The sequence below is a fragment of the Ambystoma mexicanum genome, chromosome 11 (genome assembly GCF_040938575.1).
Source record: "Ambystoma mexicanum isolate Mex_15411 chromosome 11, UKY_AmexF1_1, whole genome shotgun sequence".
Classification (NCBI taxonomy): domain Eukaryota; kingdom Metazoa; phylum Chordata; class Amphibia; order Caudata; family Ambystomatidae; genus Ambystoma; species Ambystoma mexicanum.
In genome coordinates this window covers 1,352,608,024-1,352,627,280 of record NC_090934.1, presented here as the reverse complement: position 1 = coordinate 1,352,627,280, position 19,257 = coordinate 1,352,608,024, and the positions used below count along the sequence as shown (strand labels likewise).

Here is a 19,257-nt window from a genome sequence, read left to right as displayed (position 1 = left end):
CTGGACCTTGGGTAGATCCCTGGGGCGGGGGAGCCCAAGAGAATGGGTTCGGGTTCTAGAGGAAGCGTTGTCGGAGTGATCTCTGCAATGCTGGCGAAGCATTGCTTACAAAAGCTTTGGACCTTTGGGCAGGTTCACCACATGTGAAAGAAATACCCTACCTGGCCACATTGTCTCCAGCAGGCTGGGTCAAGTGTGTGATTCATATGGTGAAGGCTCAAGGGGGGGGGGGGAGGAGTGTAGTACCAGCGTAGCAGGATTTTGTAGGCACATTCTCTGTTGGTGATGCAGACGGATGATGAGTGGGCGTGGGTCCAAATGTCTACCCAAGACTGGTCCTCCATCGGGTGACCTAGGTCTGCCTCCCATTGTGACATAGATCGCGTTTTAAAGGTAAAGTCCTTCTGGAGGCGCTTATACAAGGTAGAGATCTTGCCTCAGATTGGAAGATCTTTGAGGGTCAGCTCTAGGGCCGTAGGAGGTCGAGTTGCTGCTTGGCCGGTTTGAGGATGGGAGCACCAGTGACGTAGCTGGATATAGGTGAATCTATCCTTTTCCTGAAGTAGGAATTTTTATGTGCGTTGTTTGAAGGTACGAGGGGGGAGTCCTTCAAAAAGCTGTCCCTGGGTCTCTACAACCCCCTGCAATCCAGGATTTGAAGTTTTGGGGGTTTGCCCCAGGTGAGAAGGCCGGGTTCAAAAACACTGGGGATGAGGGGCAAAGTCCTCTTGGGATCCCCTTCTGTTTCAAGGCTCTGTCCCAGGTTTTTACAGTGTGTTTGGTGAATGACAATAGTCCCTGCTGTTGCCGCCGCATCAGAGGTGAAATGTGTGTGAGAAAGCGTAGGGGGAGAGAAGGGCTCAATTGTTCCAGCTCCACTCACCTGAGGCGATCCGAGAGTTTCGGCCATGCCTGTATACATGCCATTTTGTGCTGCAATCTGATATCCCTTTAGGTCTGGGACACCTAGGCTGCCAAGTCTTGCATTACCCAGCATTGTTCCTTTGGGAATCCTGTCTTTTTTCCCCCTCCAGATAAATTGTAGCATTTTCCTCTGCAGGCCTCGAAGGGCTGGTGTCCGAATCATGACCGGGAGGGATGAGCATGCATACAGGAATCTGGGGATCAAGTTCATTTTGCAGGCAGTAATCTGGCCGATTAGTGATATTTCTTGGGACCGCCAGCGCTTCAGGTAGAGTTCCAGTTCTTTAAAAATTGGGGGGAAATTCACGTGGTATATTTTCTTTGGATCGGCCGGAACCGGAATTCCCAGGTTAGTGATGGCCTTCGTCTTCCATTGGATAGGGCACATTGGGATCAGGGATTCCCGTTCCACTGGGGTTATCCCTACCCCTAGGGCCGCTGACTTGTCGAAGTTGTTGATGGAGAAACCACTAACCCTTCCATAGATTTTTGTTTCAGCTAGGGCGTGCGTCAGTGAGGAACAGGGTTCTGAGATGGTGAGTAGCACGTTGTCTGCGTATAGAACGAGTTTATGCTGCGAGGGGCCAACACGGGGGCCTTTGATAAAGCTATTCAACCAAATTCGTTTGGCAAAAGGTTCCATAATTAGTGCAAATAGTTCCACAAGTTAGGGGGATTGGAGTGGAGAGAGTGCCATTAATCCTAAGGAGGGTTTTGGGTGACTTATAGTTAGCCAGGACCATGGTTCGGAACTCTGGCCCAAACCCAAAGGACTCCAAGGTGAGCCTCATGAAGGTCCAGTCCACCTTGTGGAACGCTTTAGTTGCATTGTGGGACATGAGTACTAGTCCCTGGGAGTCCTGGGAGGCCAGGTCTACCAAGTTCAAGGCTCTACGAATATTATCGCCTGTAGATCTGTTCTTGATAAACCCAGTTTGGTCAGGATGGATTATGTCAGGCAATAAATGGGATAGGCGTGTCGCCAGGATCTTGGAATACATTTTGGCATCGATGTTCAGCAGGTCAATTGGTCTGTAGGAAGCAGGATTCCTTGGGTCCCCTCCAGATTTGGATATGCGAACGGTAATTGATTCTGGCATTTAAGGGGTTATTGTCCCCGTGTCCCTGAAGGAGTTAAAGCTTTACTAGTGGAGCGAGGAGCTGGGGCTTAAAGATCTTATAGAATCTGGTGGTGAACCCATCGGGGCCAGGGGCTCGAGATTTGATGGACTTTATAGCTTCTTCTACCGCCTCACCTGAGATCGGGGTGTCCAAGATATCTCAGGCTGAGTCTTGCAGTCCGGGAAGTGCTGCTTTCTGTAAATACTCTGTTTGCTCCTACAGATTTTGTGCTGGTGAGGTCATCCCCTTTGCCAGGTGGTCTGCTGCCAATCGTTGTTTTTCCTGTTCGGCATATTGTATTCTGCCCTGCGGGTCCTGTAGTCCAACAATTGTGTTGCACCTTTTCGCCTTGGCCTGTTTAGCCACCAATAGTTTGTTTGCTTTATTACTTTTTGCATGGTAAAACTGCCTGGCTTTCGTTAATAGGTGTGCCGTGTGTTCGGCGTAGTGGGCCTCAATCTTTTTCCACGCAGTACGAATAGCTCGTTGTCTTTGGGGGCCAACCTTTCTCCTTATGAGTCTTCTCTGCCTTCTGGAGTTCATCCTCGAAGATCAGGTGGGTTTGTCGCCTGTCTTGTGGAAAGCTACTCCCTGGGCTATCAGCTCCCCACGTACTACCGCTTTCATAGCGTCCCAGGTGTTAGCCGGGGAAGTATCTTTGCTAGGGTTTTCTTTGAAGAAGTTCTTAATTGACATCGCTATCGAGTCTCTTAGCGGCATCTCGTTGAGTATTGGGTCATACAGCGTCCATCTGCGTTGAGCGAAGGCTCATGTACTCGTATCTCCAGGGTCACCGGGGCAAGGATAGGATCCTTGATCCTATGGTTACGTCGTTGGCATAAGCAAGCATTTGCGGGGATGCCAGGAGGTCGTCTATTCTGGAGATTGTCCTAAGAATGTAGAAATAAAGGAAGACTCTTTCTGAGGGGTGGAGTACCTGCCATGAGTCCACCACCTCTAGTGATCTAAATAGATGTAGTAGTGCCAGTGCCAGGATAAAGTCACCAGAGGAGGGTGGGTGTGATTTATCATTCACGGGATCTGGGACTCCATTAAAGTCGCCTCCAATTACTATTTGGCGGTCCAGAAAGGGGGAAAGAGTGGAGCTCAGTGCCTCATAAAAAGTAGCTTGACCCGTATTTGGGGCGTACACCGTGACAAAAGTGTATAACTGTCCCCACAACAGGCATTCACTGCCGTAAAATGGCCGTCTGGGCAAAGTTTTGTGTCCACTATCTGGGGATTTAGTCCTTTCCTGAAAGGAATCTGTGACCCCTCTTTAAGTGCATCCAGAGGCAAAGAATTGTTTCAGAAAATGTTCCGAGCGTAGACCCCTTAAGTTCACTGGTAGAAGGTCCGTTTCCCAAAGCATGGCTAACGCTGCATTTTCATCTTGGAGTTTTTGCAGGATTGATTTGCATTTGGCGGGAGAGTTTAATCCTTTGACGTTCAGGGAAACAAATCAGAGTATGGTGTTCCTGGGTGGGAAGTGAGGCCCCTGCTGGCTTTGGGTGGGGGAATGAGATGAATGTTGATCAGTGAACATTTTGGAGAGTCTGTAACCGCATACCATCCTGCACACAAAGTTTTTAGACCTCCAACGGGACGGCCAAAATTAACTGGGGGGGGGCATATTGTATATCTGGCACTACCCCTGACCCAACAGGGCCAAATAACTTTTTTCAGCCAACATGACTAGAACTGAGTGCAAACTTGGTGGATCATTCCAAGGACTCATAGGTGGATTGTGCCTTGGAAATGGGCATGGGCCGTGGGGGGGGGGGCAGGGAGGGAGGCACTGCAGTGCCTGAGAGGTTCATCCACATTTTTGAAGTGGTGGAGCTCCATTGGGCGAAAGAAATGTTCTGGGCCCAGAGGAAGAGCGAGTTATGCCGGAGAAGGCCACAAGTGGAAGAGGAGCCGCAGGAAACGTGTCTCAGTATTGGAGTATTTGGGTTTTTTAACATTTCCATCCTATGTGTTCCATGTCTGTGCTGGGTCATTTCTTTTTCCTGAATCTTGGGACCCTCGGCCAGGAGTTCTGCTTCGTTTTTAGTGGAGACGTGGGGTCTTTATCAATGGCGTTTTCGGCGGCTGAGAGTGAGGAGTTCTCGGGCGATGTTGAGTGCATGATTTTCTCTGCATCCTCAAGGAGCCTGATTTTTCTTCACCTACCTTGTAGGTGAACTGTAAGGTCGTCAGAAAAGCCATCTATATCGAACCTGTTGTCCTGGACAAAAAGAGTCTGGGGCCAGAGGGACCTCCTTTTTTGGAGAGTGAGAAGAGGCAAATCTTGGTAGATCTGAAGGAGAGCACCCTGAAAGGTTAGTTCATCCCTAGTGCGGGTGATCGATGAAATAGCTTTTTTGGTGATGAAGAAGTGCACCCCGGTTATAACATCAGGGGGGGGGTCTGTTTCTACCCCGCGGTGTGGACGCAACCTATGGGTGCGGTCTAGGAGGAGCTGAGATTTGTCTAGCTGTGGAAGCAATGATTGAAAAAGGTCACCCACTTATTCTGCCAGATGTTTGTCTGGGACTGAGGTTGGAATTCCTCGAATTCAGAGGTTATTGTGTCGAGCTCTGTTTTCAAGGTCTTCCTGCTTGAATTCTAGAATTTCATATTTATCTTGCAGGATCCTGATAGTGTTGAATTTCTTCCAGGTTGGCTGGGTGGTCCCGAGCACAATCTTCGACCTCTCCCAATCTCTGTTCAGTCTGTCACCCTTTGGTCAGTGCGTTTCATATTGTCGAAAGTTCGGTCAAACAAGACCTGAATTCAGATTTAATGTCGGCTATGAACGCCAGGATGTCACTTTTGGTTGCAAGGGTCTGTTTGTCTTCCGAGGCTTTCTGCGGGGTAGAGGTGGGGGGAGGGGGGTTCCAGTTTTTTTTGTCAGCTGATAATAGCATTGTGGCAATCTCCGGGTTCTTACTATTTCAGTTATTTAGCCATGGTGTCCTTAGTGTGTAGAAGGGAGGGGGGGGGGTAGTACAGTGACTTCCAGGCAGTAGATATGGGCATCAAAGGTGACAATCTCCAGGCGAGAGGAGGAGCGCTTTTGCATATGGTATTTCCAGGAGCTTTTATGATAGTAAAGCAGGTATATCTGGAGCTGCGTGTGCTCATGGGAGTCAAGGTACCCTTTACTTTCCTTGCGTCGTGGCTCATTGGCCGAGATTGAGTCACTGATGAGCATTGGTCCTCTTTTCGATGGGGCGTGGGGCGGCCTGAGGGTAATTACTGCAGAAGATGGGTAGGAAGGCTAGCGGCTTGGATTAGTTCATAGTGGCTAGCTGTTGGAGGGTTAAGAAGCCCTAACCTCCACCATATATTGGCACAGGGATTCCTTGAAGCCGCGACCCCTCGAAACAACGGGTGGAGGAGGGGCCCCCTATTTCCAAAGTTGTGGGCTGGATGGATGTCTCCTTGATCAGGAAACAGGGGGTTGTTGAGTGGGTCGGAGTGCTCCAGGAAGTGAGAGAGTTGGGAGTGAGCAGCGGCAGGAGCGAGGAGGGGGGTTGCCACATTTTAGTAGTACCTTCTGGAATGGTACTTTCTGGCCTCACTTTGCTTCAGGTGATGAAAGTGCTTGGAGACGATAAGGGCCCGCCTCTGTTATGGCTCGTGGGTACAGAGCTGGGTTATCAAACATTGGTCCCCCCTCTCCAGTGAGGGGCGGGGCAGAGGACAATTGTGCTGTTAACAGGGCCCAGGCAGGGGCTCCAGCACATGCAGGGCCCACGTAGCCTCCAGGGCAAGGCCCGGGGCGTCCCAGCTCCACGGCGCCGTAGGATTCACTCGCCACTCTCAGGGATAGGGAGGGGCAGCGAAGTCCCTTGTTCCGTCTCTTGCCTCCAGTTCTCCGCTACGGGTGCAGCTAAGGTCTTCCACTTCGGTGTGAGGTGTCACTCCGGAGCTCTAAGTCTCCAAGCCACCGTGTCCCCAGTCCAACCGCTCGGGTGGGGCGGGCCGACTCCGCAGGACCTGTCAGGGATTGCAATCAGAGGTAGATGGGACTTCGGGAGCAGGGATTGTGGTTCGCCTGGCGTTGTGAGCTGCTGAGCAGGAGGTGGGACATTACAGCAGGGTTCCTCAGGGCCGGGAATTCCCACCACCAGGACTCCTCCCAACACAGTTGCAGATTCTAGCCACTCCGTCCGCCATCTTGGAGGGAGGCGGCAGAGGGCCCCCGGGGTCAGTGGGCTCGTTCCAGGGCTTCCCGGGGTCTCAAGATTCCGTTTTTCTTTCAGTAGTTGCTCCAAAGCTTCTCATATCCTGGCAGGCATATTGCCTTGAAGTTAGGATCCCGAAACCTCACTAAAGTTAAAATTGCAGCGGGGTCGCCACGGGGGCCATTAAAGCAGACTCCACATCGCTGGCGCTCCAGGCCACGCCCTCCTCTACAAAGACTTTTAAAACATTGTGCAAGACTTTCTACTTAGCTGCAAGAAATCCTGCAGTTCACTTTGACTTTTGCTAACTTAACATTGGCTGGCCTGGCTCCCTGAATGACTCTCTTCTGCTTATGTTGTCTTCCTTGCAGGGAGGGATTAACTCTGACTTTGCATTAGGGGGGTTATTTTGAAAGTACTTACCTGCTTAAGAATAATTGTGTGAATACTTGTCTTATTCTGAAACCTCTTTTCTTTGACACTCCTCAAGAATATTCTAAATGCAACAGTGATATATTAATGTCCCCAACACCCTAGCTATTGAAGTCACCTGAGGGTGTAGGTATTGTCTGTGGGCCATCCCAAAAGGGTACTTACTGATTTAGAAAACTAAGAGTGTGTATTTTGAAGTGTATTTGTGTGTCGCTTTCGATTGCCCCCTTTCTGAAGGCAGATTACTCTGACAGTTAAATTAATAATTGTTTAATCACAAAGCCTTGTGTGTAAGAGTTTATTTGAATACTTGTCATTGTGAACCTCTGTGTAACTCCCCTACAGCTCACATTGACCCCTCTTGAAATAACACTGGCTGCTCAACACGCTACCAACCTGTGTAGTACAGACTTATACCAAAGGTTGGGTTCATATTGCCAGGAGGTCAAGGGTGTTGTAGTGCACCTGAAGGGTACTGCATACAATCTTGCCTAATAGACAGTTTTTGTGGCATTTTGCGACAATACAAAATTGCTTTAAGCTGGAGGATCTATGTAATCTGATTCCCATTAGGTTAGCCTTCTATACATCTGTCCACCAGGCCAGAGTATGGAAAATCAGTCCTAACCCACGCTTAGGGCTCCCGCGAGCTAAGCCTTTCCTACACCCTCAGATGACTTAACTAGCTAGGACACTGTGCACATTGATTTATCACTGGTACCTTTAGAGCAATACTGAGTTTGGTGCAAAAGTTAGAAATGGGAATAAAACAAAAGTCAACTATTCATTCATAAACTGGTAAGTACTTTTTGAACCCTCCAATGCAAAGTAAATCAACCCTTTCCTGGAAGAAAGGCAAAAGCGCAAAGTCCGAGGTAAGGTGGTGTCTCTCAGGGAGCCAGGGCAGCCAATGTTAGTTGAACAAAGACTAGGGGAGCTGAAGATCTACTTGCAGGTAAGTCTTGCACTATACTTTTAGAAAAGTGTGTAGAACTAAGATCATTTGAAGGGCACAAGCTGGGTGGCTTGTGAGGTGCAAAGCTGCAAGCAACTCTGCAAAAGCAACCAAGACAAGTCTCAATTGAGAACTAGCAAGGCTACACAACAAGCGGTAAGTCCCCTTAGTTTTACAGTACCTTTGGTTAGAAGGAAACTGGATCCAGCTTCACTTGTGTTCTTACGTCTGCAGATCTTTGTTCTGGGCCTCAGTCGTGCGAACAAGAGGGAGGACGTCTGCAAACTCCCGCTCTACGAATGGAAGGTCGGCGGCAGCAGTGGGCAAACTTCAGATCAGCAGCACTTCAGTTTCAGCTCCTTGCGTCTCTTGCAAATAAAACCACCGTGGTTCTTGGATACCTTCTTGGACTTCCCTTGCATCTGGGGTCCAGCACTCCGTTGAGGTGGCTCAGGCTTGGTCAGTCCTGCTTCATCGAAGTCCAGAGGATCTTCATGGAGTTTGGGTCCAGATACATGAGAGAGTGGGGAAAAAGGTCTCAATCTCTCCAGGTTAAAAATTAAAAAGTCCTAGAGTCCAGCAAAAAGTGCTGGGGGTCCCTAAGGTAGAGAGGAATTAGCAAATTTCTGAGAATTCTCCCTAACACAAGGACTTTTTGGAGGAATGTTTGGGAGAAATCGGCATTGCCACTGTAGAGCCCACAGCTTACCTGAATGCAACTGGAACCTCGAGGAACAACGCATCTGCTCTGGAAAAGCTAGTACCTAAAAAGAAGCTAACAGAGATGCGGGTAACCCAACCAGTGGGTGAAGAGAGAATTTGGAGCAAGAGGGCCTGGGACCCTAAGATTGGACTGAAAATCTGGGACCTGCACCCACCTAAGAATTTGAGAATGAGGGTCAAGGACCCTGAAAGTGAAAAGGACATAAGCCTATTCTTGGGAGGGAAGTGTGCCAATTTGGTGGGATAAAACAGCTGTGAATCTAATAAGCATATCCTTGTGAATTACCCAGTGGCATTTACCTAAAAGGATACAGGGCTCAGAGGCCTAAAAGGAATGAAAGTAGAAGTCTAGGAGAAAGGAGCACATCCCTAGTCTTGGCATTCTATACTTATGAACATTGTTGATTTCATCACTTTTGATTGCCTGTGAGACTGCAAATTTTTCTGTTAGTTGAAACTAACAGGGACACTTTCATTTGAGAAGAGATCTGTACCCGAAAATATGCCAGTCTTTCTTCTGCACCCTTGCTCTATTCAGTACAACTTTACCACAGAGCTGTGAAAAATCTCTAAAAGTTTAACTTGGTGCCAAAGAGTCACCACCATTACCCCAGTGCATGGGTGTTTTGTGCTCCGGGATTGGAGGGGCTCTTCTGGGACTACCTGGGGTTTATCTTGCTGAATGGTTTTAGGCACGCAATTTAGAACACCCTTTGCTTTGTGATACTGTGCCTTGGTGGGGTTGTTGAGCCTATGGGATCCAACTCTTTCGACCTCCTGAGAGACCAAACGGGTAGCAGCCAGATGAAGTGTGTGTGTGTGTGTGTGTGTGTGTGTGTGTGTGTGTGTGTGTGTGTGTGTGTGTGTGTGTGTGTGTGTGTGGTGTGTGGTGTGTGTAGTATTGTATTCTCTTCTCTGGCAGCTGTCCACATTACTTTTGTGAGACCCAGGATTACATTGTTGGAAACCTTCCACAACAGTGACTCTTATGAAGCCCTCAACAGAGAACTTGGAGAAAGCACTTCTATCACTCGATGGCCATACTCAACGTGGCAGATTGTTTTATGCATATGATTGCTATAGTGTTGCTATGTTTAAGGAGTAGAACACACATTTTGTATATCCAGATGCAACGTCCTTCATCAGGTAGTGGCAGTATTAGCCCTGAAGAAAACCTGGAGGATGTATAACCTTTTGGGATACAAATGTACTGAACAAATCCTGTGTTTTTCTTCTTAGAAAAAAGGAATATATCGGTGTGCGAAATGCCGATTGCAGTTTTTGACTAGTAAAGAAAAAATAGATCACAGAACTCAACATCATCGAACATTTAAAAAACCTAAACAGCTGGAGGGTTTGCCTCCTGGTACAAAGGTAAGCTGTAGTATTTAGCTTGTGTTTTCTATGATGTTGTACATTAAATTATTGGTATGTCTATGATAGCTTGGCATGCTTTCTGTAGCCCTACAATTTTGATATATTGTAGACTTGGGCCCTGTAAATATTTCCACCCAGACATGTGCTGTATCAATTTTGGATGTCAGTATTTTTCTTAATCCAAGGTGTAAAACATGTTCTTCAAATGTAGCCTAGTGATATGGGTCAGAGCGGCAGGCATGTTCCATGTGAAACACCAGTTCAGCATCTACACAAATAAGTGTTTGGACCGCTTGATATTAGTTTTTTAACATTTTCTTTTTCATTCTCCGGGCATTTATTAATGCTAATTGAACTTTTTCAAACTATCCAAAGCTGAATGTGATTTGGCTTTGTGTGTTTATTTGTGTTTTACCCTGAAATAGTTTTTTGTTACTCTGCCTAGCCCCATTCTAGATGAACCTCTTTTTCCTGTATTTGACCTGTTTTAGTCGATCTGAATATTTTGTTGCCCACTGCTGCCTGACAGTTTAATAGTAAACTTTGTCTACTCACACAGTCGTAATTGTAGACGAACAATTAGGGCAAATATCTTTTTTACGTTCTCCTTTTGTTACCTTTGGTAGTCCCAAGACTTGTTACTGTCTTTTTGTTGTCCTGACTTTGTCAACAGTGAGATTTTTTCCAAAGTCTCAATGATGTCTGAAACTGCTTGTATGCGTTTCCCTTAAGTAATTTGCATGGCTACCTGGGACATGGGACTGAACATGCACACTTCTTTCATGGGTAGTGCCCTTGCTCATAAAGTGGAATTATTGGAGGCTGGTGGCAGCCGTGTGCTTTGATTTTGGATGCTCATAAATGTAATTTTTGTACTTGCTGGCAGCCGCTCACTTGGTCTGTGATCATGAGCAACATAGCCATTCAGTGGTTTTTTCTCATGTCCTGAAACCCTGATGCTTTTTATTTAGTTTCCTCTGGTCTTTTACAACCTATGTGAGCTCTGACTGGAGTTCACAATGTTTTCCTTTGTGCGAGTGAGATCCAGTATTCTTGGTGGATGAGTCTTCCAGACACCATTATCTATCAGGTCAAAGAAGTACTTGAAGGATAATGGACAGTATTAAAAAGATACCCAGTAGATGGTTATTGGGCATTTGTATAGTGCCTTTTTTACGATTCGTATGATTCGAAAGTGCTGTGGGGTGAAAGCCCTCGCGGAGCGTAGTCCAGGTTAATGGAAAGAGTAGTGGTGTAAATAGTGCTTGGATGTACTCGGTATGTGTGTAGCCAAGGCAGATGAAGTGGTGTGTAGCTGCATTCTAGTGCTAGTTGGGGTTCTGTGAGATCAGTAGAATGTGTGCAGCAAGGCTAATTGGACTTGGGTAGCTGCATTGTGGCAGCTGTGGAGTTTGAGAATGGGATTGTGCAGTTAGGCCGATTTTCGTGGGATACAGCTACGTTCTAAAGACTGTTGAGGTGATCATGGACGTGTATAAGTATGTGTGCAGCTAGGCCGAATTAATCATGATATATAGCTGTATTCTATTGTTTGTGCAGAGGAGAGAGTTAGCATATTGGTGTATTTGAGTGTCTGTGGATTGGAGGGAGACCCTGTTCCTGATGACCTTCATGTTCATCTTGAAGTGACGGTATCCCCCTTTGGGGTCCGGGGCTATTAGGCTATGGTCATCCCTGTGTCTTGCTGGGTCTTCAATTGCTTATTGGAGTACCGCTCCATCCAGTTCAGTTCCATTGGTCCTAGCACTACATCCAAGAAATTATGGCTGGTGCTCATGAGCCGTGTCCAGCATCTCTGGCCATCGCTTTTACTCGTTGAGTCTGCAATTGCTGGTTGGTTGCACCTTCTCACTGTGTGGTTGCCTCAAGTTCTGTACTAACGGACGTACGAGTACATCCTAGATATGATGAGGGGTACTCTGTGAAACCGAAGGTCCAGCATCTGGCCAGGCATTGTTGTTTTACAGGTGTTACTGTGCCCCGCATGAAAGGAGTTCCCGGGATCAATTGCCAGACTGATTAGATTAAGCATCGCATGATCTGAGGACATTCATGCCTGTTGGACGATGACAACCAGATCTGGCCCAAATCATATTTCACTATAGGTGCTAGAAAGCCTTTGGTAGGTATTTTTGCTAAATACATTCCGAGATAGGTAGGATTAGCAAAGATATAAGTGCTAATAGGCTCTCGGTATGTAGTTCTCCTCAAAAGATTTCCAGATGAGTAAGATTAGCACGGATAGACCTCTCCAGGACTGATGAGGTAGTGTAAATCTGGAGGAGGCAATGATCAAGCTCATTCATGCCTTTGGTACAGAATTGCTATTAGTGCTTGGGTTACGAGTTTACCACAATCAATCCAGATAATTTATGATTGATATCTCTTGGCTTCAGAGTTTAGTGTATACCTGGTGGAGGAGGGCAATGATTCAACGCTGTAGGTGATAGTGACCAACTTACTCCTAGTCCATAGTCCTTTCTTCCATACTGCATGGGCGTCCCTCGCCAAGTACGGGAGACGGAACCTTTTTCACCCGAAAAAACCGTCTTCCCCTTGAAATTTAGAGGCGTGCCAGGGCATGGCCCTCGGAGCATGCGCTCCGCTGACTCCGCCCACTGCCGCCACTCCGTCCCCATTGACGCGTCAACAATATTTACCATTGCCTAATGACACCAGTATTATTAGGGAGGAGGATGGTGGGACGCATGGAGGAAAGGGGACTATGAACTAGGAGTATGTTAGTCACTACGGTGTGTAACTATTAATTACTCCTATGTGCCGTCCCCTTTCCTCCATGCTGCATGGGCGATTACAACTGAATGTAGCCCCAGGGTGGAGAGGAGACCCTCCTTAAGCGAACAAGTTCCTTAGAACTGCCTGTCCGAAATCCAGTGTCTCATTTAGAGCGGGCGTCCCAACAGTAGTGCTTACAGAAAGCTGAAGGGGGTGGCCCAGGTGGCCGCCCTGCCGCTGGAAGGTGACAGCCGTGGCCTTAGCTCTGACAGCGTGGGTGTGCATGTTAGCTGCAAGTGGTTTGTGCTGCCCTTCATAGACATCCTTGATATAAAGGCCTTGGATGCCCCCGAAGATGAAGGAGCGTCCAACTTGCGGAAGCTATTGGCCTTCTCCAGATAGAATTTCAGAGTGCGTCTGACATCCAGACAGTGAAAGATCCTCTGAGCATCGTCCTTAGCATCCGCAAACAACATAGGTAAGACCATCTCCTCGTTTAGATGAAAAGCAGAGACTACCTTTGGTAGGAACGCGTGGTGCGTTCTCAGGACCACCTTATTCTTGTGAAAAGTAGTATAGGGTTCTGATGCCACCAGAGCCTGGTTCTCGCTGACTGAGAGCATAGGTGAGACCCAACAACAAGGCTGTTTTAATATTGACCAATCTGATGTCCGCGGACGCTATTGGTTCGAAAGGTTTGTGCACCAGGGTGCCAAACACTATATTGAGGTTCCACACAGAGTGTGGCTTCTTGATGGGTGGCTAGAGCCTGGTGAGGCCCACCAGATGCCGTCTAACCACCGGGTTTGAAGGGAAAAGACCTCCTCCTCGGAATTCCTGTAGGTACCTATGGCTGCCTAGTAGGTGCGGCAGGTGTCGATTTGCAACCCTGAGTGAGCAAGGTGTCCCAAGAATGCGAGTACACCGTCCAATGTGCAGGTAAGGGGTTGATCTCCTTAGAGTCCGCCGAGTGACAGAACCTGGTACATTTACTTGTGTACTGGCTCCTAGTAGCCTTGCATCGAGCACCCTGAATGATGTCCAATTTGGCCTGCAACAGGCTCAGATGCTTGTGTGACCTGTTAAGGAATCACGCTACCAGGCCTAATTTCTGTGGGGCTGCAGAGCTGCAGCCATAGGAGGAATTGACTATAGGCGCAGGCGCTGAAGGGAGCATGTCCCTGATCACATCCCGGAGCACTGCCCCCATTTGAGAAGCTCTCATGAGAGTGAGGAACTTTTCAAAGAACTTGTCCTCACAGGCCGGTAACCTGGCAGGTGATGTTGACAAGGTAGTGGAAGGCTGCTGGGGCCTGTGCATACGGTCTAGCTGGCTGTGGGGTAAATCTGAATGCCACGTACCTGGTTGACAACACTCCACCTTGTAACTCTGTCGTGGTGCTTGGCTCACTGGGCCCAGCCTCCTCCAGGACCATTGGCGGTGGAGCATGAGACCTACCCTGCACCTCAGGATTGGATTTGGGAGGCGTGTTGCCCTTGGCAGTATCGCTGGTAGTGCTGCGTTCAGGCGCCCCCTCGGACAACTGGCTGATACTAGGGCATAGCTCCTTGGGTGTGCACCCGGTAAAAACCTTGCAGCCCCTCAGCACTGTCTCCGGAAGTATTTAATGACCCCTCGGCCTGGGGGCCCGTAGGTGATATAGCCTCATTACCAGTGCTGGTGCGAGAACCTGAAGGGTTCCTCCCGCCCAGGTGCTTTTTTTGGGAAGGAGTCGCCTTTGCGGCATGCAATGGAAAAAGGCAGCCCTCCTTTGGGCCTCGACTTGTTTCTGACGAAGTACTTCAAGTCCTCTAGAGGTGACTTCTCTAAGCTCCCTCCACTGAGCTAACCTGTTCTTCAGAGCACGCGGTGTAAGCGTGTCGCATGCAGTACAACTCTCCCAGCCGTGGTCGGGCCCGGGCAAGAGAGGCAAAGAGCGTATGGATCGTATGTAGGGAAGAGCCTCTTGCAGGCTGGACACCCGCTGAAGCCTGCTGTGCTGACGTAGACATGCGCTGGGGAAGAGCGTGATGCCAGAGGACAAAGTACTTTATTTGATTTAAAAGAAGACAAAAAGACTGAAGAAAGTATCAGAGGAAGAGTGCGTGGTATTAAAAGGCTGAGGCCGTAACTAAACCCAGGAGCACTGGAGAAATCGGCACCGGAGTCGGTTTGGGGAATAGTTTTTGCTGCATACCATGATTCCCATTTTCCCTGGGTTCAGAAGGAATGGTTAGTCTTTATCCAGCGGTCAATGTCGGTGAGACATGCTGCTAGGTCAGGGCCAAGGGTCGGGGGTCGATTTTAGCAATTCTCAATATTTTTTGTGTCTCATCGGCATAGTTCTAGCAGGTCAGGTTGTGTGAGCCGATGATCCTGGGCAGAGGGGTCATGTAAAGATTGAAGCGAAAAGGTGAGAGGCAAGCATGTGGTGGAGAGGAAAGGGGGGTGGAGATGGGTGATTTGCTGTCGGTTAGTAATGAATCGATCCAGTAGAAGGTGTAATCTTGTAGTCCTAGGGAGTGCAGTCTGTCGAGGAGGATCATATGGTTAATAGTGTTAAACGCTGCCAAGAGGTAAAGAAGAACAAATGCTGTACTTCCTTCTGAGTCTGCAGTGACTTTCAGGCCAGCCCGGATAGAGATCAGTGTGAGTTCTGTTCCGTGCCGCAGATGTACACCTGATTGCACAGGGTCTAGGAGATTGTTCAATTCCACAAAACCATTGAGCTGCGAGTATGCAGTGCGGTTGATTAGCTTTGCCAAAACTTGGGTGTTGGAAATGGGCCTGTAGTTGATTGGTAGGCGAGGGTCAAGGTATGCTTTTTTTTTTAAGGTTTCACATGTGTGGTTTGGAAGAGTTCTGGGAATTTGCCAGAGGTGAGGGAGTCATTAAGGATGAACCTCGCCAGTTCTCCTGCACAAGTGGAGGTAAAGATTTATTTGAGAGATGCGGGACAAGGGTCGAGAGGAGAGCCCAAGGGTCAGTTGTCAGATAATAGTTTGACAAACTCCTCGCTCGTGATAGGGTTTGTTAGGACACTTTTTCTGAAGTCCAACTAAGGGTTAGTAAAACCATTCAACTGAGACAGTACAAGACTCATCTCTTAGTATAAGGCTGTACCACCTTAGTATATGGTTGCGTAGAGAGAGCAGCCAGGCTTATTTTAGGAGGGAGAGAGGCTGTAGAATCTGTATACAGAAATTGTAGTACACAGGTGGTCCAAAGAAACACTGATACACTATCTATTCTAAAAATAAAGGATTTATTTAAGCACAAGTAGGTCCAGATATTTATTGGGAGAAAGAAGTACTATCACAGATCATATAAACACATTATAAAAACACAACACTATGCTTTAAAGTACTCCGATCAAAGTGTAGACCTTATTTAGAAAACAAACAGTATTTCTAGGTAAGTCAGACGTTATAAAACACATTTAGTATTGGGCACACCTATTCATAGGGATTAAAACCATTAGTTACTTTTTGATTACTTTAAGTAATACAAGGGTAGTAGACCCTTGTCAGTTATGCAGTGACACTCTGCAAATAAATCGCATAATCAACCAACCGTGTTACCAGGATACTTTTCTGAAAAGTCGAACTGATTTAAGGAACAGTATACACCTGTAACTACTTTGCGGATACATTTATTCTAGGTAAGACCTTTTTGGTGTAATACAATTAGTTGCTTTTCAGCTCAGTGGAATAGTCTAAGATAAGCAAGAACTCTTTACACTAATTTATGATGCACCAGGCAGACCAAGGCCGGCTACACCTAAAGAAAACTTTTCTAGAATGGCACAGAGTTATTCCAGACAGGTAGTGTTGTAATATACTATTACAACTGCTTTTCAGATCAGTGGCACACAGATTGAAGTAAGCAATAACTTTTAAAACTTATTTTAGGATGACACAGCTAACTCGAGGTAAGTAAAACCTATTTACTTCTGAAAGGAGCTAGCAGCAACTTAAAGGTAGGTATAAACCTAAGCCTGTTTTAGCATCTGTATAAAATAGACCAGGGAAAACAAAACCTAATGTTACACTTCATGAATGACTCAGTTATTCTAGGCAGGTAAAACCCAAGGCAGACTTATTCTAAACCGGCACGTTCGGGGAAAGAAGACCCAGTTGGGCAATTTATACACCTATTCTCTGAAAAATAGCTAGTGAATCCAACAGCATTACTTTTGGGCAGAGGCACAACCAATTCGCAGGTGAGTAAAATAACCTTAGATATACTTTTCAGAATGACACCACACACATTTAAGATAAGTAGGGACTTTAGTAACTGCTCACTCTCCGAGTTAGTTAAGCTGTTCTCTTTTCAAGACAGAATTCTAATCCAGTCCTTCTCTGGTCTATTGCGTGAGTTCTCTGAGGCAGAAGAGGGACACTAGTGGTCTAGCTGCCAGCTGTAGGCAGGGTGAGAGTGTTCAGTTGCAGGAAAAAGTCAGAGTTCATGTGGAAGACTGTTCAAGTAAGTAGTTCAGTTAAAAGTTAGTTAGGGTCCAGGGACATCTGAGAAGACACCCTAAGAGAATAGCAGCAGTGGGCCTGGGTGAACTGTATGAGAGGCCTCCCAATCACAGAAAACACCCCAAAAGCTTTACAGAAATCACACAGGCTTAAGGTGGGTAAATACCCCAGCCAACACAGTACCTCCGCACAGAGGAAGAGGTGCCGAAGGAAGACTTCAGGATCTGCAGCCAAAACCCAGGTCGATGGATTCCTTTGTCATGGAGAAGTAAGACAGGACTTTGGAAGGGACATTGCAGCAGGGATAAACGGAGAAGGCTCCAGCCAAGAGTTTCTTAATGGCTGGATGTGGCTCTGTAGCTTTGGAGCCCTTTTCAGGAGCCAGAAGAAGATTCAATATCGCCAAACAAATTCTTGTCGTTTGCAAGGTGTCGCACTCTAACGGGACATTTAGGACTCAAATCGTGTCTCTGGAGTTCCAGCAGGATGCCACCAAAGTTTCAGCTCCATTCTGAAGACTCTGCACCACACAATGATATGATATGATTGTTTATTTATATAGCGCTTATGCACACCGTGTTTCAAAGCGCTTCAAGGCAAGGGAGGGAACAAGGGAAAATACAACCACATTCTTACAGGCCATGAACAGTAAGGATGGCTCACTTTTTTGTGTGCCTTTTCTTGTGTGGTTGTCCTTTGTTAGCCCTTCTACCATTCTGGGATGGGGGGAGGTCTGAATGTGAGTTTTTCCTTTGGCGAGAATCCTTTGTGTCCCCGCTTAGGCACCAGTGTGTCTGAAGGCAGGAAGCATGGGAGGAACCTGAAGCTCTCCTCTTTGTCTGCCGAGTGCCTGAATGGAACGAGTTCCCACTGTGGGGCTGACTGGCCTGTTGGACAGCCACCTGCCACTTTCTGTGAACTGCAGGGAGAGCTTTCAGAGGAATGAATGTGAAATCCTAATAAAAGGTGAGCTTCCTGAGGCAGAAGAAAAGTTGACCACTGGAACAGAAGATCTGAAGCTGAAGGCGACCATAGACTCTTGCAGACCCTTCCAGTAACTGTGAAGTGACCACTGCTGTCCTGACCCTGTTTTCTTATCGACAGATGAGCTCAGATGAGGACTCCTACCCTTTGACTGGTGGGACCAACCAGCCTCAAGACAAACTACAGATTGAGCCATCCCTGCTGCTGTGACCCAGGGTTGCAAACTGCAAATACCAGGGGACCTCGGACCCATTTGCAGTGCAACAACTTTGCGTGAACAAATGCTCCCAGCACTTTGGTGAGCTCCAGTGGGACCTCCAGAAGCATGATCCCACTCGCCCTTGAAACACAGTTTTGCTGTATAGTGTGCATTGCAAATAACCAATTAATAAACAAGTCCCCTGGCTAGAGTTCAGGACTGCAGAATTGATTGACCGGATGGTGGCCGTTCACTGTTGGAATTGATGAAAAAGCGCAAAAACTGTAGACTGACGTGGCAGCCGAAGAAATACTTGCTGAGGATCCTTCTTGCGACTGCTGCTGTGACATCCTATTCAGAGTCATTCCTTTCGTCGCCAGACCAAGGAATCTGGAACCGTCACTACTGTACAGGAAAGCTGCATTTTCTTGAACCACCCTAAGGTATTATGGGGCTCAAGGTAGAACTCTCCTCAAGCCGAATAGTCGCTCCAGTGTGACTGGAGTGTGATACCAGGTGTTTGGGTGTCCACCCATACCACTTGCTGAGACTTAACAGTTTGTGTACTTTAAGGAGTCCTTTGCAGGGTCCTTAATTGTTAACCTACTAAAGCATTTTATTTAAATAACTAAAGTATCCTACCGTTTCTGCTGCATAAGACTTTTGCTCCCTTTCTACACTAACTTTGATGAACTCTTGAATAGCAGGGATTGGACTGCTAAAGCATTAGGAACCTTGAAGTGTTGCTAAAATGTCAATCACTGCTACTAGTAGTGAATAATCCTCTTTTTACTTACTACCGATTTTGAGTGCCTTTGTAAATGAATCAAACTGTCATTTCACTGTAACAAAAGTGGGTGCGCGCCACTACTATTTAAACAGTGCAACTGGCAATAATCTTGTTTTCCGTAACAATTGTAAGCACAAGCAACTATTATTGAAGCAGTCCCCTATGAAAAGTATTGTTAATATTTCCTGTGTGTATTGGTTAGTCTAAAATAGTATTTACCTACCTTAGCTTGTGTATATAAAATAAATGTAGGTTATTATAACTTCCAGTGTTTTGGGCTAATGTTTGGACTCGGTTCATTGTACTTACCTACAGCTCACATCCTCCTCATAAG

General features: G+C 47.1%; 1 protein-coding gene across 5 annotated transcripts in view; it reads left to right on the top strand.

The window, feature by feature from the left end:
* Positions 1 to 19,257, top strand: part of ZNF280D (zinc finger protein 280D) — a 1,333,168-nt gene that overhangs the window by 642,565 nt on the left and 671,346 nt on the right. For all 5 annotated transcript variants that reach the window (XM_069624893.1, XM_069624892.1, XM_069624896.1 and 2 more), the window contains exon 12: positions 9,571 to 9,705. In XM_069624893.1, the coding sequence (XP_069480994.1) occupies positions 9,571 to 9,705 (135 nt within the window). The remainder of the gene's footprint in view (positions 1 to 9,570; positions 9,706 to 19,257) is intronic.